This window comes from Rhynchophorus ferrugineus, unplaced genomic scaffold, assembly GCF_030347505.1.
Source record: "Rhynchophorus ferrugineus isolate W39M unplaced genomic scaffold, kcgeb_rfMv2 rfM3, whole genome shotgun sequence".
Lineage (NCBI taxonomy): Eukaryota > Metazoa > Arthropoda > Insecta > Coleoptera > Curculionidae > Rhynchophorus > Rhynchophorus ferrugineus.
The window spans coordinates 63946942-63971769 of record NW_027472582.1 but is presented as its reverse complement, the minus strand read 5'-3'; the positions used below and the strand labels follow the sequence as shown (position 1 = coordinate 63971769).

Sequence of the window (24828 nt, the reverse complement as noted above, 5' to 3'; positions counted from 1 at the left end):
TTCATGATACTGCACAAAATTTGAGAAATTCTCTAGTCATTGTTTTACTACATGTGTTTGAACTCGGATTTCCAACTTTCTTGCAATGTGATAACTATACTAAAAAGACTAACAAAAAATTCATTATGGCACACGAGTCAACATTAAAATTCAAATAAATAAAAAAAATCATTAAAAATCGGCAGCCACATAAAAATTAGAAAGTAGTCTTATTACAAATAAGTGTAATAAAAGTGAAACATTATAGGGTTTAATATTTTTATAGTTAAGATATAGTTCACTGAACATTGATATTTTTATTTTTAATCTTGAATATTTAATTATTAATATTATATTTTTAAGAATGCAGTAAAAATCGATTTAATATGTTGTGATACATTTGGTTTGTTATAAAGAAAATACACTGTTACTGAATATATCATGGTCAGTCATTATTTAATAAAGTTTTCAAATAATTTTATAGGCATAATATTTAAATTTTGTAGGTTTACCGCCAACAGTGGTCAAGGTAACAGGATGGCCCTTCTACTTTTTGTATGTATATTTACCACTGTTTCTCATTGAGTTTTGTCCCAAGTAATTGGGAAATAGTGTAAGATACGGTAAGAAAGACTATCTATGTCACAGGTTGAGGGATTTCAGTCAGTCCTACATATACATACTAGTTAATTTTTCGATTTTATTAAGAACTTCACAAGAGAGGAATCATTAGCAATTGTAAACCATAATGGTAAAACGTAGTCATTAATACAGAAAAAAAGTGGCAAGAATTATTGAAATTTTCGTCAAAATGCTGCATCATTATTTATTCATCTAAGTTGGTATGTTTAGATCTAATATATTACAAATTGTGTTTAACTAAATTCAGCTTGATATACCGCAAATGAAACGAGGGAAGTAATTTCTTTATGAAATCATAAAAAGAGACTTAATTTTTGAATATAAGGTATAAGGATGAGTTTCAATAAGATCATGAATTAGGATGTGGCGTGAAGATTGGTAAAAGTTGATGAAAAATATCCATCAATAAAATTCTTGATTCTAGCCAGAATTTATTAAATATATATATGCTCTTACGTAAAGTTTTTCTAAGATTCCTTGAATGTAAGCTGTCGAATGAGAATGACGTCTGTTATTATCCTGTTGTTTGATTAGATACTCGTTTGAATTTGGTAAAAACAATTAAAACAACATCTGGTATTTGATTATTTGGACATGTTCAGTCACAATCGTCGTCGACATAAAATAAATGACATCCTTTATTATGATTTATGTTAGTTACAGATTGTCCAAGTTTAGTTCATACTTAGAAATGGTGTTTATTTGTTGGCTTGGTTCAACTGGATAATTATTAAGACCTTTTTTATTTTGTTTAAGCGCTAAAGGAAAAACAATTATAACAGAGTAGTAGAATAGAGAAACAAACTGTTTTGCTTAACATATATAAGCAATATAATCTTTATATATAAATAAATATTTTTTGAGATACCAAAAATATCGTGTATGCAAAAAAATTCACTAGATGGATTATACAACCAAACATTATATAAAATAACATAACAGTCAGGAACAAATATACTAAAAAACTACTAACTCTATAGGAACTTTTGGGGAAGTATTTCGCGACGTGCAACATGTAGATGTCGCTTATTTTAACTTATTATTTGATTTAATCGCTATGCTATGAGCCGCGAAGGGATCAGATTGGTTCATTTCGTCTCTTAGCGCTTTTATTGTTTATTTTTTTCGGGCGCCATTTTCACTGAACCTAACCTAAGGAACAGTGCATTTAGATTTTTATAACGTTTAGAGATTAAGTTATTAGTTCATTAGTATTTATAAGACGGTAGTACAATAAGTAAAGTGAATTCTCGATCTATAAAGTGTTGTGTACCCGGATGCATAGACAGTAAAGAAATGCTGAATCGTTTTACTTTTATACTTAGATCAATTATATGATAGTTGAAACTCCACTAAAGCAATAGCTTCAGGAATTAAATAGTGTTTAAATTTTATTGCCCAAGTAAGAACAAAGTTGTTAAAGTGAATTAAAAATTTAATAATCACCTTGAGGGGGTTCATTTCAATAAAGAAAAAAAAAGTGTAATATCCGAAGAAATATGTTGGCTTAATCGAGATAATTTGGAATTTTTTGGGCCTATTAGATTTCATCGATTGAAGAATATACATCTTTCGCCTAATATGTTTGATAAATCATTTGAAGTCCTCATAATTTAATTTTTATTAATCTCATTTACCTTTAGGAAATTTTGAAGAGGGTTAATTCCATACTAACGGGGGATGTATTGCCAGGAGTTGAGAAATTGCCACTTCACTATATACCTTCTATTCCAGATGTTGCTATGTGAACAAACGAGGCAAAACAATATACCCTAAAAAATAACTATCAGTAGTTCTTTGAGTTATCTCGTTTAAATTATCTCACTATATTGCCACGTTGACAATATAACATATATTTTGTCAAACATCTTTAAAAAATGTAAATTTAAAACCTTTTAATTGTACACTATTTACTGATATTCCAGATAGTATGTTAAAAATAATATGCACCATATACTTTTGGATATAACTGGTAAACATAATTTTAACAGAGAAAGACTCAAAGTTTGTTTTCAGTATAAGAAAACAAAAAGCCAGAACTCTAATAGATCCTATTAAATTGATGGCCCTAAACAAATATGAAAAAGGAAAAAAAAACAGAAGAAATAATGTTGATTTGTTCCAAAGTTCTTTGTTTATGATAATATTTATATTTTATAGATTTATTTATTTTTATGCTATTTATTTATATTTTGTACATAATATGCGATTTTACAGATTAAGTTTATTTCGATGATTGAATTTTATTTAATAAATTTTTTTCAGAATCTAAATTGTTTTTTACTTAAATGTTATTGGCCAATTAAACGTCCTGACGTCGCATGTCAAATTTTATCAAAGGGCCAATCAAATGCAGCAGAATGTTTTCCTTATAGGTGCCTATAATGGAGATTTAAATTGATCAAAAATTTTTTCCAGAGACTCCCATTGAGTTGTCTCTCAATTAATCTATGGTGCTTGTTTATATCAAAATAGCAAAAAATAGATTAATATGTACAGATTTTGCTTGAAATTCATTTATACGATTGGCGCTATTCATTCAGTGCTGATAAAGCAGAAATCCTCAAAATTTTTGTGATTTTTGTTATTGTATTTATTTTATATTTTAGTGCATAGTATTTTAAGCCTGATTTATGTGTTTCTATTCTTTTCCATCTCTATTTCATTGGTCATGATGCCCGATGATCTTACGAAACGTAATTATATTATCGTTACTTTGGAGAAAGGAAAACGCTCTCTTGATATTAAATGTTAACTGTAAAGTCATGTTAATATAACATGCATTAATTTAATTATTCAACTTTAATATTTCCTGTTCCGACTAATGCATTATGCATTTTAACGGAATGAAGATTGATCGTAAAATAACATTGCAGCTTGAAATAATTCTGTAATAGGAATTATGTAACAATTAAGATGTTTAGTATTTGAAACGTATGAATAAAATATGGTCTTAGTTAATTTGTAAACATAGGAAAAATTGTTCATGGGTAACATGAAGATTATAGTAATAAATGAGGGTATCCACATCAAAAATGTTAAAGAAAATGTATTAAATAATAGTATTATACATTGTAGGCATTTTAAAATACATTGTAAATACTCTATATCAGTTATTCACTAATAATTTACTCATAAAAAAGCTGTGGATCACAGTTTTGTTAAATTTTGAATTTTTGTTATCATAATATTGTTATAACAATATAAATTTGTTTTGCCTTAACTATCTATGCCTAAAATAATGACTCATCAGTTCATGAAGATGCAGTTGAAATATTTCGCTGACATTGCGAGGACTTAATTTTTTGGTAAACGTTTAAAATTCTTTTTAACCGACTTTGAAAAAGGAGGAGGTTCTATGTTTGGTTGTATATATACTTTTAATGTATGTTCGCCGATTTCTTGGTCAATTGTGGGCCGATTTTCAAAATTTATTTCTTATTCGAAAGAATGCACTTCCGAGGTGGTCCCGTTGCAACCAAATCGTGATCTGTTGGGAAAAAAGGGGTGGGGAGTAATCGAAAGAATCCCTCAACTCTCAAAGGCACGTACAAAGTTTTCACATATTTTTAGATATTTGGGTATAATGTTACTGCTGAGCTATTGTGACGGAAAATCGGAAGTCGTTCAGTTTGCTTTTAAAGCACTAACCATAGCATATAAAACCTCGTAGAAAGCGATTAGTTCTCAAACGGTGGTCGTGGTTCGATTCCCAGCGTCGAAAATTACTTTTTATTGTTGTTTAGTTAGATTTGTCAAATCGCCTAAGCTAGATAGCGGACTCTAGGGCTTCAAGCGCTCCATATTTTCTATCATTGTTTCTTTATTCCTATTTTTCCTCATTTCTCCGCACCTTTACTTGGCCTGCCCAATGTAATATTAGATAAAATAACTGCGTCGTTTATTGAGTAAATATTTAACATTAAAAAGAGAAAAATAAAATATTTTTAAGGAAAAAAAGGAACAGATTTTAAATAATACATAGGGAACAAAAAATAAATATGGAACTCACTAGTTTGAATTCGGTTCCGAGCCTAAACAATACAAAAATAATAACACAATTTTGTGACATACACAATAAATTAAATTACGAACAAAATCAATCTAAATTGTTGCTCGACACTGACTTCAAAGGTTAAATAAGTTATTTGTTTATTTTTATTCGTTTAACAATTATTATACCATTATATGTACCATTTTATTTTAAAACGTTTGTTTTTGTGTTAAAAATCTAAGTTTGATTATTTTTTAATTTTTAGTGAGTTCCTTATTTAATTTTTGAAGTCGGTTAATTTTTTTTTGTTAACAATATTTTATATTAATTGTATTCTAAAGAACTGACGGGTTTATTAGAACTTTTGAGTAGTGCATTATATATAATAACGTCGCAATTTCTGAATTTGAAAATATTATTTCTTCAGGACAATTGATCGATATACACAATTATTATTGATGTTGATTCGAAATTAGTTTTTTAATGAATGAACTGTTTATTATTTTTATAGGATTATTAGGTGCTTTCATGGACTTTGATCAGCGATATCTATTGGCGAAAATGCGTGAAATTACTGTACACGGTTAAATAAACTATTCTGATTGTTAAATTTTATGGTTTTAATATTTGTGTACTTAAAATATCAGTTTTGGATATAGAATTAATGAGTTACTCGGTATATATTGACCCTAACCATGAAACGGTCAAAATTGCATATTTCACATTCATTACTTTTTTCTGATTTTAAGAAATGTGGTGCCAAAGTACCCCAAATACATATGGGATTATACTGCTCCGTTTGTTTTCCTCTGCATTTTCCAGTTTTTTGTTGTAAGACTGTTGCCTTTGATATAATTTTCTACGAACGGCCTGCAAGACCAATAATGTTCGAAAACAATAAAATCCAAAATTTATTTTTCAAAAACGCTGTTGAAATGCTAACACAACTTAGCAACTGATGAATCAGCTATTCCAGATGCTGATTTATGCGATGTTAAAGGTCTAAGAAAGGATGAAATGTAGTTACCACATTAATAAAGCGTTAATTGTGCTTCAAACTTAATAACACGGTTCCATTACTTGTTAAACAATAAAGAATAATTTCCTGTGGTATACTGTGACTGGCGATCAAAGGTGGATCTACTACGACAATCCCAAGCGCAAAAACCCATGAGTTATTCCACGAGATACATCCACATCGGCACCGAAGCAAAATATTCATTTCCATAAGGTTTTGCTAGTCATATGATGGAATCAGCAAGGTACAAGGTATTACCAGCTATTAAAACCAAAATAAACTGTTAACGCTGATATATACCGACCTTAGTACATTACTACAGATGGAAAGTCACCCTCTTGTTAAATATGTCGGCGACAAGTTGCAAGAAGTGAAGATGTACTGCTGTTTGATGATATATATTTAATTTTGTTAATAACATATTTTTATAAATAAATGACTTAATTAAGTTAAGTAAAAAATGAACACAATACGTGAAAGTCATCTAATATTTATCCCATTGAGAATTTCTGTATTACTGTCGTTATTTCGTGTTTTTTGGTCAATATATTCGCTTAATCAGTATGACATCTCAATCATTATTCAATGTTGGTAATTTTTTATCTACTTTTTCCTGTCAGAACAAAATTGAAAGAGAATGATTCCCAATATTAAAATTATTGGTCTTTCTTTTTTCTAAGACGCAAATCGGTTTTTTGCTATTAGGTTTTTTTCTTCGTTGAATTCCTTCTCCGAAATGTTAACCATCAATTATATCTCGTCGTAGAGAGAAAAAAACACTGTTGTTCTGTTTACTTTGCACTAGGATTATATCCGATCTTCATGAAGTCACAGGTGGAACCCTGGTATTAACAAATAACATTTATTCGATTGTGCTCGGCAAACACCGACCTTGAACTTACCTATGTGTTAATTTTAATTATACTTGATCGCTACAGATAGAGTAATTGTTTAATTTAGCTGGAGTGTACTAAGGACGTATATCGGGTGACCCAAAATTAAAGTGTACTTGCATTTGTTTCTAGATTTTTAATACATTGAGTATTTAAACTAATTCATGTTAGTCGTAAATATCATGTTTTAGTATTTTTTTTAAATCAAATAAATCATTCCCTCAGCCTATTCTTCTTAATTTTAATTTGGTTAAATCTACCAAATATAAATATGAAACATTTTATTCTAGTTTTATTTAGAGTTTGAGTTTATTTTGAGTTTGTTATTGAGTTATATTAATGATTTTAACACTATAAATATAGTTCCCTTTTATATAGTATACTTAATTAATTTGGTTTATTTCTTGTAAGTTCTTGAAAGTTAATTTAAGAAATAAAATGGAAATATTCGCCAATAATGCATGTGCAGCAGTGATTAATGATATTAGGTAATTTTACCAGTAAAATTATAATTCTGACGATCAAGAGGTTCTTATGTAACCAACTTTTCAACATAAAGGGGGTTTTCCATAGATTGACAAATAATGGTTGGAAGGGAAAAGGTCCGGGCTATATGGTAAATCCATCAAAACTTTATCTCACGTGTTCACACTGTTTATGGCTTGATATTGTTTCGTTTCAGTAACTTTTAATTAAAATTTTCGCAATAAACTCATAAGGAACTCAATTATCGATCACCCGGCCTTTTGGTATGCAATATTAAGAAACTGTTCGAGATATTGAGATATCACGAGATGAGCTATATCAGTCTATTTCATGATTGGCTGTCCAGGCACGGTTCTAACAGTGGCGCTCAAATACTCATTCATTGTACACCCATGGATGGGCAAATTCAAAGAACAAAGGGATCGCACAAGTCGAGGAGGATATGAGATCATATCCCAATGATGTACCGTCAAAACTAAAGCATTCATCATTAAAGATCGGCAATTAATTTGTCATTGACAGCTACATACATATTTAGCAGCCAATACAGTAATCAGGCTAACCCAACATCTATAACCATTGTTAAAATAAGACGAGAAAATGGCATGAGAAATACAAAACTTGACAAAACAATGTGCATATATTTAATATCAGTTGATACAATGAAGAAGAGTGTTTCCGAAATTCTAGAGTTTCAGATTTTCAATCTTATTAGAGTGAGAACAAGCGAGTATGACTAGAAGCCCAATGAAACATAATAGAGATAGAGGCAGATCTAGGGAGTTAGCATATTCTAAGGCTTTGACAAAATTTTTGTTACTAGATGAGATGATAGTACAACAAACTTAAACCTTAAGAAGACCTGTTTAGTGTCCTCTGGTGTTGCTTGTGGAGAACGGAAAGGAGAGGAGATATTTTAAGTTCTTTTAGAATTAGTTTAACTAGATTTCAAATCTTTACGTCGCGTCAAAATGTCACCCAATGTTAATCAAAGTGATCCTAATATAACTAGAAACGCAATGAGACCTTACACAGGACCTTTATCAATAATGGAAACAACGTGAAAGGTTGTAGAAAGGGGTGAGTCTAGCGTTTCAAAGACCATAATTATTCGACACTTTATACAATACGTAAAATAAACAATAAAAGACTTGCTACCTCTTGAAAAATTATCGGCAACTTTTTAAAACTGTAATATATATTCGTTTATGATTGCTAATAAGTATTTAATTAATAATATACCTTGAATGGCAAAAGGAAAACCTAATACTTTTCGATCGAAAACAAATTAACTTTAACAACAAGGCTTTTTCACTAGAATCAGTAATTTGTTTCCATTTAAAGTTTAATTAAATTTAAGTGATTATTTTATCGTATATCAAGTTTGGCATAGATACAATAGAACAAAAATATAGTAAGACAAATTGTTATAAATCAATTTTCAACTATCAAGGTAATTGGTGTATTATAGTGTATGATGGTTTGCAGTAATGGTGGTGTTTGTGGCTAGTCAAGGTAAAACGAACAATGAAGCCATGTTTCATCCGCGAATTACGTTTTTATGGCGGCATATTAGCACCATAGGGATGTGATTTCGAGCAAGGTTTGTATTAAATTAATAATAAGTGAATAAAATAACTCATTAATAAGTATAGAACATTTTTATCTAATAAAATATAGTCAAATAATTGACTCTACCGATGATAATGATTAGTTAATTATATTAATTAATTTGAATAATTTATGGTATATTATATTGGATGTTTCCGGTATTTGATAATAGATGGCCACATATATAATAAATTGTTCATAGTTTACAGCTAACAATTAATATAGGTCAGTAACTAATATATCTTTTAAATCAGCTGGGCAGCATAACCCTGTTTTTCATACAATTGAAATGTCAACATTTTATTTGAGATATCAATTTTTATCAGGCCAATGTCTGACGTCATATTGCATGATTAGTTAAAAACATATTATAAAATTCTGAATGATAAGTTAACTTAGCCCCCAACAGCTGATTTTATCTATGAGCGGAATACTCTTATTGAAATAGTTTAATGCTAAGGGAGAAAACAAGAACTGTTTTCGTATCGCATTTATAAATGTCATAAAAGATGGAAAAAAGTTTATTTTTCCAAACACTTCGAATAATATAATCATTCCTATTGTTATTTATATAGAATTATCTTCAATATAAGCTAGCAAGAAAAGTTTTTTCTATACCTTCAATGGTTTAATGTATTCTTTAATTTAAAAAGTTTTTAAAATGTCACACTAATAAATAAAAATAAATATAACATTAAAAAATATTAATCGGCTTGTTTGGGTCTGTGGTAAAGGCGACAGGATAGTCCACTTACTGTTGTGATAGTAGCGGGTTCGAATCCCAGTGGGGCATATAAATTTATGTTTGTGATTGCTTAATACTTGTGATTGTGATAGGCACTAGTGTAAAATCCGACAAGGAAAATGATCCCAGTCACACCAGCAAACAGGCTGGGTAAGACTGGATGTGTTCTGGGATTATTTCCTAACTTGGTCACTAGCCAGTCGGAAGGCTTAATGCCGAGAACCGTGGTTCAGAGCCCACGTTAAACAGTAGGTCCAGCCCAGATATACCCTCGTTGGTGAAAAGGAGACTTTAAAATATAAAAAAAAATTAAACATTAAAATTAAACGTAAAATTAAAATATATTATTTTGAAATTAAATATTTTTATTCATAGTAGTACTATACAGCTTTTGTTTAGATTTCAATTAATCGAAATATGCATTATTATAATGGAAAATCTTAATTAATTACGAAAATCCTTATATTTTGTATGATATTATATTGATGTTATGTTAAAAACGCCAAATATTTGCGAAATGTTTGTTTTTCTAATTTTTGTTAATTATGATTAACAAATATTGTACGTATTTATTTGTAAAAATCTTTTGTTTGCCTGTTTTACTATTCGTTTCTTTTACATTTTACTGTTTCAATTGTTTCTTTATGTATTCGCTTTTATTCCGGAGTCTCTGAATCTACACAGAAGAAACATTAACTTGGTATAAGTTAATGTTCCCAATTCCTGTGTAACATGGTTGTGGAGATTATAGTATAATATACATCATACTATACGACCACAGTGTATATAAGCAATTTCTCGATGTAAATGTTGCTTTTTGTTCTTGTTCATAAAATTATTTGGATTAAATTAATATTCGTAATCAAATTTTTATAACTTAATTTATACTATTTTACTTCAAATTAAACGTCTCTAGAAAAAAAACATATCTAAAAAAACTATGTTTAATTTCAATCGAATTATCTCAGAGTTTCTTTAACTGTAAATTTTGGTTATAGTACATCAGGAAATCGATAAAACAAACTTTATAAATAGATAAACAAATTCAATTGGCTTATTTTATTAGTATCATTGTTGCGAATGCACACTTATAGCTACACGCTTCTTATATATAGAATCCGTATTAGGCAACGTATGTGTCCAGTTTTGGTGTCTAGTATAACTGTACCTGTACACTAGAGGTAATACAAAAAACGGTTCGAATGTGTGCTTTAGCTATAGCTTCGTTTTCGATAATTTTCTTGTAGGGTTTCCTCTAAGTGAAATGAAATAAATAATAAATAGTATGAGACTGTAGCATCTAATATGGTGTATGAATCATATCATATGAATGTTATTTATTTGAAAAAAATGTTCGTGTATAATGGTACTTTATATTGAAGACAATTTGCCTTTGATGTGAAAATTTTAAACAAAACTCCAAATATAAAAATTATAAAGTTGGCGCAGTGGTGAAGGCGACAGGACGGTTCACCTATTGTTGCGATAGTCGCAGATTCGAATCCTGCTGGGGCATAGTCGTAAATTTATGTTTGTGATTGTTTAATATTTGTGATTGTCCTAGGAAAGATTGCAAAATCCGACAATGGAAATGATCCCAGTCACGCTAGTAACCAGGCTGTGCAAGGCCGGATGTCTTATGGGATAATTTCTAAGTTAGTCACCCACCAGCCAGTAGGCTTAATGCCAAGAACCGTGGTTCGGAGCTCACACTAAACTGTAGATCAAGTCCAGATAAACAATCCTCGCCGGTAAAAAGGAAACTTTAAAATATTTTTTAAGAATTAATAAAAAAATTTACGTATTCCCTAATCTGTATCTATACATCATTTAATGCTCCAATGTATTAGTCAATTATTGTTTTAATATATACTTAATTTACTTTTCGAAAAGTTTAATTGATGTTTAGTAATTTTTGTTTTCATCTAATAATTTTCTCTCGAGCCTGACGTTTGGTGAAATGTGAATGTAACTGATGGGAATGTCAAAAACAAATTAGAATGTTTGTTTATATAAACATCTCCTATGAACGTTTGCTGGCCAAAATAGTGAATGGAAACATTAAATGTTTTTGTTTGATTTTTTAATCAAATTTAACAAAAAATAGACAGGTGCGCCCAGGTTATATTAAAATACTTTCGAAATACTTCTGCAGCGATTTAGAAATTGTTATAAATAACTACTTACTGGGTAAATTGCCTTCTATCTCTTAAACATGATCAAATAAGTGATATTTCCATACATAATATTAAATAAATAATTAGAGATAAGGACTATTAGAATAAAATTAACATGACTAATAAAGATTCATTGAAAAATAATATAACAATAATTGTAATTCCAATACACTATGTCTCTTTGTTTCAAAGAATGACTCATTTATTTAACATATCGTACGTTGCTTGCATTGTTATATATTTCAAGTAGTTTACGGAATATGTATATTGTAGAAACAAAAAGTTCAAACATTATTTTATCTTAGCCGGAGATAAAATAAAATTGTATTTATTCGCAATTCTTTATTATAAGTCTAGTGATCAAAGATAAAGAATAGGGTGTAGTACATCAATATTAATTAATTATTATTACAATCTTGGTATTCTTTTACGCTATATACTTACGCTTAATCCTTATAATATTACTTATTCAATATAGTAATAATAATTATGAATAACAACAAAAATTAAACAAATGTAATTTTAATTTTTGGTGTAATTGTTACATGTTTTAACATATTTTGTTAAATGTATTGTTTTTTCTTTTAATTATTTAACAAATCGAATAATTTAATTCTGATATGAAATTAATAATATATTATAGTTATTTTTCCTTGTCAAGTCACTATAAAATCACTGTATTTCTCCTTAGTTTCTTCTGTTACACTTCTGTCGCACTTTTATTACCTGTGTACATTTTTTTTTAAATTAGATTTAGTCCCTCTATCCAACAGTGATTAAACATAAATATATTTGCAAATGTATTTAGTGACCCTTACGATGTTTTTTTTTATTATGTTAGATAGTGAATTGTCTTAAACATATTTTTCTTCTGTATTAAAGTTAAGTAAAAAAATAATAATATCTGGTAGTAGATAAGTAAGTTTAAATATATTAAAATAATAATCTAGATTTATTAAGATTTTTATTTTATTTTATTTTATTATTTATCTAGTTTTTTTAATTATGTTAGATGATGCATTGTCTCGAACATATTTCTCTTCTGTAATAAAGTTTAATAAATACAAAAAAATATCTAATAATAAGTAGGTTTAAATTTCTTAAAATAATAATCTAGATTTATCTTTACCTAGTATAAAATATCTGATACACTACTACTAACATATTCTATTGTTTTCATTCGGAATTTCATGGCAGTAGGCCTAAGTCTTATCCATACAAACTAAATTAGGAATAAAATCCTTGTAATAATTTTTGCGTTTGCAATGTTTTTGTTCCATTGTTAGGGAATGCGAAACCCATTGTTTATACAAATTTAAACCAATGAGGGCTTTCACTAATTACCTATTGATTAATCATCAATTCGACAATTAATCAACAAATAGAAGAACGAACCTAATATTTCCATCTGTTAATGGACAAAAAATACTGAAAAACAGACCACGAAAAATATTGATTTTTGGAGGAATACTGGAAAAATTTTAGTAAAAGTTTGAAGATAAAGAATTACAAGAATATTGATGTTGACGAATAAAGTGTTTCCAGGCGTTTATATGAGATGGGAAAGACCCAAAAAGACGGAAAATGGCAACCATATAAATTGGTTCAAAATATTTTATCGAACCATTTCATTGCTTTCTAGTCAAAAATGAAAAGTTTTTTATAGCGTATTATGACTGGCTATCGCGTATAGCTCTATTAAAGCAATCTCAGCCCAGATGAATCATCCTCCTCGACAACAAAGAGGAATATTTATGGCTGTAAAGTCTTACTATGCTTATGAAAAGATCAGTAAGGTATGAGGTTCTAAATCGAATGGAACTATTACTGCGGATATATACCAATGCCAACTGAACAAATTGAATGACATATTATTACAATGAAAGATACATCCTTGGATTCTGATGCAGCATGGTTCGGTTGGTATACAATTTTGCAATGCTGAAAAAGTGTGAAAATGGTTCGACGATTGGATGGATAACTGTCATATCAACGTTCTTTCGACATGGTATCGAATGATGATATGATTTATTTTGATAAATATATATTGTACCAAAATTTTATCAATAAGTGCCCTTTTGAAGTAAAAAATGACCAGAATAGTATCACCCAATATTATTAGTAACTATAACATTTAAAACTATAGTTTTTTTTAATATATGTTAGAGACGCGTAAAGGTGGACAATATATTTGATTAAAAATCTGTTAGAATACTTAATATCTATGTCAAACAAAAAAATAAAGCATCATCTAAAAAATTCACATATATTTTCATATACCGTTCGCTACAATCGGTGATATTTCCTCCGGGCTATACCATTAATCCATTGACATACTAACACCTGAGTTAATTTATTCAGAATACAGTTAAGTATTACGACGACAGGGCAGCACTGTATCAATTTTTTTTTGACTAATTGAATTGGGTTGTAAATAATTCGATATGAGAATATATTTAAATGCGAAATGTGTTTGCCGAAATACATACGAATCTAAATGGATACAAAACTGTAAATTCGCTATTCAGTTGTTTTTTTCCCCAATCCCTGACACATTTGTTCTGATTTGTTCGAATGTTAGGTCAAACGTAAACAAATATTTCAGAGATACGTCGAATATCGATATGGATGTTCTTTTTTTTCGGTTTTGTGTTTCTGTTTGATTTAAAAATCATCACTTGGGTTAAATTGTATTTGTGTTGAATCAACAATCCGTTTATATGTAGCTATCTACGTTATAGACAGATAAAACGTATATTATTTTGGTATTTTACTGCATTTAAATGATCAAGGACACTGGATTTTCATTAAATATAATGTGTTAATATAATCAATCATAAATATTTGTCTTTATTTTATTCATATTTTAATATGTTTATAAACAAAATAGGTTCTAATAACAGGTTAATTGAAGTCCCCGGCCTACCATAGCAAAATACATTTTTTTGGCAATTTTTTTTAATCAACATAATTCCCTTCAAGAGTAATACACTGATTATAACGACCCTCCAACTTTTCGATACCATTTCTATAATACAATTTGTTCTTTGCTTCAAAATAGGCCTCAGTTTCGGCGATCACCTCTTCATTCGACGCAAATTTCTTCCCAGCGAGTATTCTTTTGAGATCTGAGATCAGGAAATAGTCGCTGGTGGCCAGATGTGGAGAATGCGGTGGATGAGCAAGCAATTCGAAGCCCAATTCATGGATTTTTGCTATCGCTTTCACTGACTTGTGACACCGTGCATTGTCTTGGTGAAGCAGCACTTTCTTTTTCTTCAAATGCGACCGTTTTTTCGGCTATTTCGTCTTTCAAACGGTCAAATAACGCTATATAATAGTCGTTGTTGATGGTCTTTCCTTTTTCAAGGTAGTCAATGAAAATTATTCCATGCGCATCCCAAAATGCCATAACCTTGCCAGCCGACTGTTGCGATTCCCCCACTTTGGAGCGGGTTCATCATGTGCAGTCCATTCGGATGACTGTCGATTGGACGTCGGAGTGAAATGATGGAACCATGTTTCATCCATTGTCACATATCGACGCAAAAACTCGAGTTTATTACGCTTGATCATCCTCAAACACTGCTCCGAATCATCAACTCGTCATTGTTTTTGGTCAAAAGTGAGCTCGCGCAGCACCTACTTTGCACAGACCTATCTCATATCCAAATGTTCGTGAATGGTATGATGTACACATTCAGTTGATATCTTTAGAGTGTTTGCTATTTCATTCAATTTCAATTTGCGGCCATTCAAAATCATTTTGTGGATTTTTTGGAGGGTTAAGGCTAACTAATAAAAAACATATGGATTTAATTGTAGTAGCGCCATCTATGCGTCAGGCCGGGGACTTTTCAATTGACCCGCTATGCCGTAAGAGGGCCTTTTTTAACGTTAATAGTAGTAATGATATTTCACCCTCCAAAAACCAAGATATTTTTTTAACCGACTTCGATAAAAAGGGAGGTTCTATGTTCGTTATTTCCTCATTTTTAATTATTGTTTTTTTTATTCCTATTTGATTGCAAGATATTTTGGGTAGAAGCCTTGGAAATAAGGCGTTCTTTAACTTCGTCAACCGTTACAATCGTTGGAATGTTGCGGATGAAGACTCGTATTGCCCTTTCAGAAGGTGGACAGAAGGAGTGAAATGCATATTTTCGGACTTCGAAAAGCGTGATCAGTTTGCGGAAGTTATTTACTTAAAGTTCCTGTAATCTCAATGAAGTTATCTTTTAAGATTCGAAGGACTTCTGAATATTTCTTCATGTCAGAAAGAACGATGGGTGGGATTATTTCCCTATTAGGAGCGATGGTCGGATTTGGATTCACCATTCATTCAAGCAGTTGGCATAGGTAGTTGGGTTGGAGTTAGTGCCTCCAAACCTGTATTTATATGAAATTCTGACTACGAAACTTTCTTAATTGCCGGATATTTCCTTACTCTCAGAGAAGTTTCATATTTATCTTCATGTCTTTATATTCGCTAGATTAATTTACTAGGACTGCAATATCTATTTTTTACGATTGACATATATATTCACGCTAATTAGCAAGGTCTAATTTTATTAGTCATTTTCCTGAATATAAAAAATATTTTTTGACTTCTCTGAAGATGTCGAACTTGAGATAGTAGAAAACAATTTCTGATTACTTTTTATTTTTAATTCAACGAAATATTCTATTGAAAGATATCGCGTAACGGTAAAAAACTGCGAGTAATTGGAAGTAAACTGAACTAAACCATCAGGGGATATCCCTATCGATAGTAATTAATGAGTTTGACTCGACCATTGAAAGGAAAGAGTTGTTGTACAAGCACAAATTCTCAGATATATGGTATAAAATCCATGCAAACATACTTGGAAATGTTTAAATGGGAATTCCCTTAACTGTTATATTCACCAAACACTGCCCCTGTTCTAATTCCTTATTGCATTTTTATGAATATGAGATGAGTCTGAATAAAGATTAAGAAATAGTAAATATTTGCTTAATATTATTTAACTTGATACATAATACAGATTTTCAGGGATAGTGATGAAATTGATATTATTTTCAATTCGTGCTAGTTGAGTTTCTAATCGAACCAAACCATTACAAAACTCATTGCAAAATTATTAAAAAAAGAAAGTCTATTTACACTTAATTTTAAACAATAGGATTAACTTAACAGTAAAGAAACTTTCCTTTTTACTTTTTCGCCAGCTTTTGCAGTAATATATGATTGATATATTCATATACATGTAATTAACAATAAATTTCATAAAATCTTGTTTTTGATTTGTATCCTTATAATATTTAATTGATTTCTTACACTTTATCCTTGCAACATTTAGAAAATGTTGAGAATATATGATTATGTATGTTAAAATATAGCAAATATATCAATATTTTATGAACATGTATGATGAATTAGTGTGTAAAGCTTTTTTCCAAAAGATATAATAACTATTATTAAACGTATATAATTAATTTAAAACATTAAAAGATGGGTTGATAATTTAAATGGCAGTAAATTTCTTGAAAAAGGAACCCACGATGCAGAAAATGTGTTTTGAAATGAGTATATATAAAATTTATAATATACACAAACTAAAAAAATTCAAATTAAGCCTCTATATAATTTGATTAATCGTATAAGACTATAATTATTAGTGCAGCAAAGAAATATGTTGCAATAACAACCTTACTTAATTAGAACTGTTGTAGGGAATACACATCTAGTGTGTCGCTTCTTACATGTTGATGCCGTATTTGGTGTTATTATAAGTTCAGTATTGCTGTACGAGATAACCGTAATCGTAATCTAGAGGTAATATTTAAAATTCTAGGTAATTTTATATTCTATAATATTTATTTTATTAGGCTATAGCACGTTACAATACAAATAATAACCATCAATTACGCTTACTGTTTCTATGAAGAAACTATTATTTAGAGTTAAATAATCACACTACAATTTTTCCACGATTTAACATATACGTTTATTTTAGGCTCAGTTGTGTAATCTTAAATTATACTCGCTATCTTAACAAATTACATAGTAGCAGAGTTAATAGTCTGAACACAGATATTTAAAACAGTTGAAAGTTACCTAAACAATAATATGACATACTTCAGGGGAAAGTATCGTACAGTCTGTAAGCTTCGCAAAAGCCGATATTGAAATATCGGCGAACTTTCAAGGTGTAATCTTAATGAAAACATATCGTTCATGCATATTCAGTGTGTTGTTTACATTGCAAACTGATTTGAAAATTTTAATTATATTTTGATTTGCTTTATTACGTATAGTTGAGAGTAGCGACAGTTTTGAAAACTTGATGTTAAATTAACAATATATATTTAGTACATTAATAGTTTTAAATAAAAATATTACTAATGATAATCCTTCACAACTTAAAAAAAAAGTCGTCCAAATGAAGTTACAACATCAGAAACTATTGAACATATTCAATATACCATAAGAAATAAACTAGCTGTGAAAGTGTGTGAGACAGCTGAAACTGTGGACTTTTCCACAGAACGCATAATGAATATTTTATCAGCTCTTTTCGATCTGAATGAGGCTTTCGCTGGAAGATTCTCATAACTGTTCACAGTCGACAATAACTATACACGTGTATCAGCTATAAAATAATATTTAATGATAATGATATTTAATTTGATTGATTTTTGAGGTCAGTTTAATCAAAATTGCTGTACGCAAATGGCGATTCAGCAAAATAGTACCACATATAATCGACCAAGAGCAAGCCTTAAATATAATCCATGTAAATAATATTAATTTTTTTCATAAGAACTAGTGATATTGACCTGTAATTTTTGTAGATGCAATAACTACGTTTAATTTCGGCATATATCAAATGATATTCAACCAACATTGTTATATAAATAATACGTTAATTCAATTTTTTTATTTCTAATCAACACAGTTATCATTACTGTAATCTTAACTAAATCAGAATATTTTCGTACTATATTTATAACACCTTTATACTTATTTTATTATCATAATTATCAATTTTAATTAATCAGTTTTTATTAATTTTTATATTTCAAATAGACATAGAAAATATTGGGATCTTTGAACCAAGATACCAAGTAAATTGCGCCATAACAGAGCCATAAATGCAATTCTCGTTACAAGAAGAATTCTCGTTACTTTTTTAAAGTCATTAGAACATTAAGTGCTCTAGTAAGTAGGCGTTAGTTTATTCAGATTTAATCAGACAACTTATTGGTCTGATTTTAAGGTAATTAACAACTATTAAGGGATATGGATGTCAAAATAAATGTTGAGGGCTATTTTTAGTTGGTTAAATATGTTATTTAACCAAACTATGAATTACCAATTAATACAAGTGGTAGTCAGAAGGAGAAGGGTCTGGCGAATACAGCGTGTAGGGCATTCTATTTTTGAACACTTTCATGTAGATTTTCAGGAAAGCTGCAAAATTTTATTTAAGGCTCTACGCCATTTATTTTTGGAAACAATTCATGTAAATGGATCTGTAGATTTTGTCTGTTTAAAGAAATAAAATAAAGGAATATGTGTTGCTGATATAAAATATCTAGTTGGTCTAGTTTTCTATTAGTATCTAGCATTTTGTCAATAAAAATCCAATATTAAGATGTATTTTTAAAGTCTGAAGATCAACAACTTAAATAAACAAGGGTCTAGTTAAATACATACATTACATACATAAATCATTTATTATATTTCATTTGATTGGAACATCAGTAAAAGCTTATACATAAAATTTTATTACAGTTGCCATATCTAAACTTAACATTGATATAAATCTTAGAAACTCTGGTAAATTGTTTGGAATTTAAAATACGTTTTGCTGATGTGGATTGATAACATTCTTGTGTAGGTAGGTCTGATTCCTAATTTTGTTATTACTGCAGTATTTTATCCATAAAGACGTAAAATTGTCTTATGTATTTTAACAACCTTGTTTAAATAATAACAGTAGCAGTAGCAAGTATTCAAGATACTGGATAACAATTATAAGAAAATTATATTTTTTATTTTGTTAGTTAATTTTTGCTTGACGGTTGTATAATTTGAGTCGTTTAGTTTTAAATTACCTACATATAAGTATTATTAGAGACATGATGACAGACAGTGACCTAGACAAATACATAAAAGGTACACAATACTAAATAATGGATGTTATTTACAATTTTACTCACTACAATATCAGAAAAGTCAACATATTGTGATAAAACTTAATAGACTTAATCAATTTCTTTTCATAAGCTTGATTCAGGCTATATATCTTATACAAGGAACGATTACTTTACAACAAAGCCGAATATCTATAGTCTATGGTAACGTATTTGAAATAAATATATAAATGAGTATAGCACCAACCGAAATATTGACAAACGTACACTAATATGCGATAATGTTCGAGAATTTCATCATGAAAAAGTGTTCCAATATATAGGAGGTCTGGCTTCTAAGTTTAGTTAGCCCTTATTAGTCAAAACATAAGATATTCTCAAATAATATATGTTATCAAAAAATCAACTCAAAATCAAGTCACAAAAAATGTTATCAAACTTCAGCAGAAATAAATAATATTCTGATGCACATTTTGAAGAATGTGAGATATAATAAGATATGAAGAGGAAATATCTATTAGTGATAGATCTCTACGTTCATTAATCACAAAGATGCTTGGATGTTACCTAAAAATTTATATTTACTAATAAAAGTTATAGAAAATTAAAGAATTAGATAATGATATATCTAATTGTATACATCTTAATAAATTTTTAATATCAATATTAATAATTAATTTAATATCGACTAATGCTTCATATATATCTATATATTATCAATAAGCAACTGGAATAACATCACATAAACTTTATAGATATAAATAGTAAATAAAAATAGGTTTTACTGCATTATTTTTTAAGTATATTGAATTATTAAGATATTTTTAATTACTTTTCTTCTCCATAAAATTCAGCATCAGTCACATGCATTTCATATAGTTTAACAAATTTTATTTAAACGTTATTTAAACGAATAATGTAATTTAACTATATGAAATGCATGTGACTGATGCTGAATCTTATGGAGATGAATTCTGTAAGTCTTGATGGATTTCCTATCGATTCAATACAATATTTTTTGAAATTAAAAGGTCAAACGATTTAGGTCAATGAACTATGTTGTGATTAAAAAGAGAGACTCATAACATATTAGTAATGATGTATTCACTACGAGATGTATGCAAGTTATTATTTGCTATTAAAAATTATGATAAAAATAAGCAATTAAATAATATTTTAAATGCTATCCTGAAATACATTAATATTGTGTAAAATATTAATATAATTGATTATTCCTAATGATTTTTAACTAATTATAACATATAAAAGGCACGAACAAGAATATTGAACGTTGTAAATTATAAGTACTTTTATCGGACACATATTAAATTTATACATAATTTTGTCATAAAAAATCTTATAAATATTGACTAATTAACATGACAATATTATTGTAGATCGGCAATAAAAATATATAAACATGTTTAGTTTAGGAAATCTGCCAAGAAAAAACTGTCTGTTTTTGCGTTTTGATATACTACGAATCTCACCCAATTGGAAATAAATATTGCCAAAATACGCTATTGATATTAATGAACAGCGCTCGCTTTTAGAAAGAAAACGTTATAGAATAATTTCAAAATAGAGATATGAGTTTTAAAATATCTAAATTAATTAGACAAGAAACAATATTTCCTCTACAATTCCTGTAATGTTAATATTACTGAGATTATTAACGTGATTTTACTATCTTAAAACTAAAACATTTTATAGAAACATTGAAAATAAAATATAGATAATTTAAATTAATAAATGCATCTATATTTAAGTAAACATTTTGCACTTATGCTCTTTATTGGGTTGGGTTAACAAAGAACATTACCTATCTTAGAAATATTATTTTTGATTTATATTCTAAGTAAATTAATCTCAAAATTAATGAATTAAATTTGCATCAAGGAGCTGTAACAATATATAATTAACATATTAAAAAAATCAGATATATTAAAGGTAAACATTAATATTTTTATTATTGTTTTATTATTTAGTTTGACATTATTTAGTTTATTATTTAGTTAGTTATATTAACGTCAAGAAGTATGTGATTATTATATGTGATTTGTGGTTTAATTAATTATAAGTAATATTTTTAATCATTATTTGGATTTTATATAATAGAATAATAATGATTATTTAGTATTTTATTATTTATTATTCCTTTTAAATATATTATTTTTATTGGAAGTTTTTTATTTATAAAACTATTGCAATATAACGATTTTACATTAATGTCAACAATTAATATATATGTGATTTGTTATTTAATTCAATATACGCTATATTTTTAATCATTATTTGGATTCTATATAATAGAAATAATAATGGTTCTTTATTATTTTATTATTTGTTATTTTTGAAAATCTATTATATCTATTGAAACCTTTTTTTATATAAACTTTGCAATATAATCATTCTATATAATATAGTTGTGATTTGTTATTTAATTAAATATAACTGAATTTTAAATTATTATTTGGCATATATATGTTGGAAAAATAATGATGTGTTTTGAGTAATATATTTTATACTCTCATTCAAGAAAACAATATTGTGCTAATTTATCTTGGATTAAATAATGGGAACTTACTTGATAACAGTCTGCTTAACACTTGAAGTCATCTTGACACACCTCCCAATCACTCACACTGGAAAACGGGAAAAAAATGGAGATAGAAAAAACGATTAATGTAAAATAAAAATACGAAAAAATCGACGGTGAACTACGATAAAACGGGCAAGGAAGAACACGCACGAGAACCGATAGGTAAAGAGTTTACGCGGTCATGGTGCCGTACCGCGTACGCTACGAATTGGAAATCCTGAATTCGTCGAGTTCAAAACTTTGTAAAAGCGCCGCAGATCACTTATAAAGCGCCCCACTATTTTCCTGCTGAAATTCGTATTCTTGTCGTCTTCGTTACGCGGGGGGTGGAGGGGGACCATCGCGCGCGTATATCCCCCATCTGTGACGGTCCGGCCAGTTCTTGTGGGGTTGCGAGTTCCCGCCATAAATTTTCGTGCGTCTTAATGCAGTTCGGTCAGGTTCCTTTTTTTAATTACGACCTAGGGTCCCGAATCGTTGGTTTAGGACGTTGACTTCGTCACATTTACATACTCGATGGGATTTGGGACTCGGTCTCAACACTTAAAGTTAAACCTTTCTTCGATTTTAACGTTTTCTTAATCAATATAAATTGGTAGATAGAGATTAATTATTCAACAAATTTTATTCCAAAGCCATTCTTTGGAAGCTGTTAGATGTTAATTTTACTCGTATTTTCTCTGCTTATTTTTTTATTAGTTTTTTTTGACAGTGTTGTATTTTTATCTCTCTTTTATGTTAACTGTTTACTCACGTAAAAAACAACATGTTTTTTATTTCTGTTTCTTCAATACTTTTTTTGCTTATATAATGGCCTTTTGTTTTTTTATAAACTAGGATTTATATGGACTGAATCTATTGCTTAACGTGGGCTCCGAACTATAGTTTTCAGCATCAATCCTACCGACCAACCTAGTGATTAACTTAGAAATCATCCCAGAAGTCATTCCGTCATACCCAGCTTGCTTACTGGCGTGACTGTGACGATTTTCCTTCTCTTATCCACAATCACAATTGCAAACAATCAAAACATAAAATTTATAACATTGCCTCACCAATCCTGTTGCCTTGCAATTGGGAAGTTGGCAAAAGAATATGGATCAAGAATAATTCAATAATTGTTTCTCAATCATGAAATTTTAGGAAATGATAATGGAGAGGTTTGCCAACCATAGCTTTATCATTAAATATCTATCAATAGTTGTAGTATCATTTGGTTTACGGCCTATTTTTTCAATAGTTGTGATATTATTATCTATATTCATGAAAATATCATAGCAGCTTATACTAGATTGTCTTATTCTGATTGTATTAAATCATATTAGGTCTTATTAAAATCATAGCAAATACTTGTTTTAAATTGACTTAATCTCAATTATGAATATATGAAATTGGGATAATTTTATTAGCATTTCTAATATGAAACAAATCCAAAGCTTTATGTACATCTAACATATCAAATATTAATTTAAAAGACTCCATTCTCTGATTTTACAGAGACGTATGTGATAATCGCTAGTGATTTGATCAATATTTGTAGAGATTCATAGGCCTGATATACATAGGAATTATATAGAATATATTTTTTCGGTGCTTATCTTTCATTTATAAATACTAGACAGTAATAAAAATGTGTCTTCTCTTTTTAAATATAGTTGCGTTGGTGATTTTTCAAAGCTTATTTAAAACAGTATACTTACAAAATTTATTTCTTCTTTAAATGTCTGTTTGAATGCAGCACACGTCACATATCAATTAAGTCAAATGTAATATAAATGTGCTATTCGGTCCATTTAATGTTATATTACCGCACCTTATTCTTTTTGAACATTATGAAGTATAAGTTAAAATTGCTTTCGGTTTTGAGGGAAAATAAAAAAAAACGCGCTGATTAGTTCAAACATAATTGAGTGATATTGTTTGAGACCTAGGGCTGTCGAAATATAAATGTATGTGTGTGAGATGTTTTCAAACTTGGAGCATCAAGTCTTATCTTCGTCGAAGACTTGACCTGTGACCCCCTTTTAGGACATGCTCAAGTTGCACTAAAATTGACTAACAATAGTCAACTTTGACATACAAGAGAATGACTCTGTGTCTGTTACTCGTTATTGTTGGTTTTTTACAACAATATGTTTTTACTACCAATCCATTGTACTGACAATTGAAATGGGACTGTTTTTTGACTTTAAAATTATGTTACACAGTATATAATATTATATTGTCTTTTTAGTTTTTTTCTATTTATCAAAAGTCAGGGTGTTAGTAAAAATATTCGAACAAGTTTTTTTATGCGATACCTTTTGAGTAAATTATAATTACAAGGTTTTATGCTTTAGGACGTCGAGTTGCCAAATTTATATTGGGTTAGGTCTCATAAATTAATTTTTTTTTTGCCGTCAGTTACTTTTAATAAAAAGGTAAGGGGTCATTATGAGTTATGATTCAATTTACTGAATAGTTTATTGCCATCTGGCCGTAGTAGTAAAATTGTCATTTATTAAAAAATAAATTAAAATATCGTGAAGTTTCCTGCATA

At 28.9% G+C, this 24828-nt stretch overlaps 1 protein-coding gene across 2 annotated transcripts in view; it reads right to left on the bottom strand.

The window, feature by feature from the left end:
* Nep2 (M13 family metallopeptidase neprilysin 2) overlaps positions 1 to 22594 on the bottom strand; it is a 91765-nt gene extending 69171 nt beyond the window's left edge. For both annotated transcript variants that reach the window (XM_076398841.1, XM_076398842.1), the window contains exon 1: positions 22275 to 22594. In XM_076398841.1, coding sequence (XP_076254956.1) covers positions 22275 to 22306 — 32 coding nt within the window. In that variant the 5' untranslated portion in view covers positions 22307 to 22594. The remainder of the gene's footprint in view (positions 1 to 22274) is intronic.
* Between the last annotated feature and the right edge of the window lie 2234 nt (positions 22595 to 24828).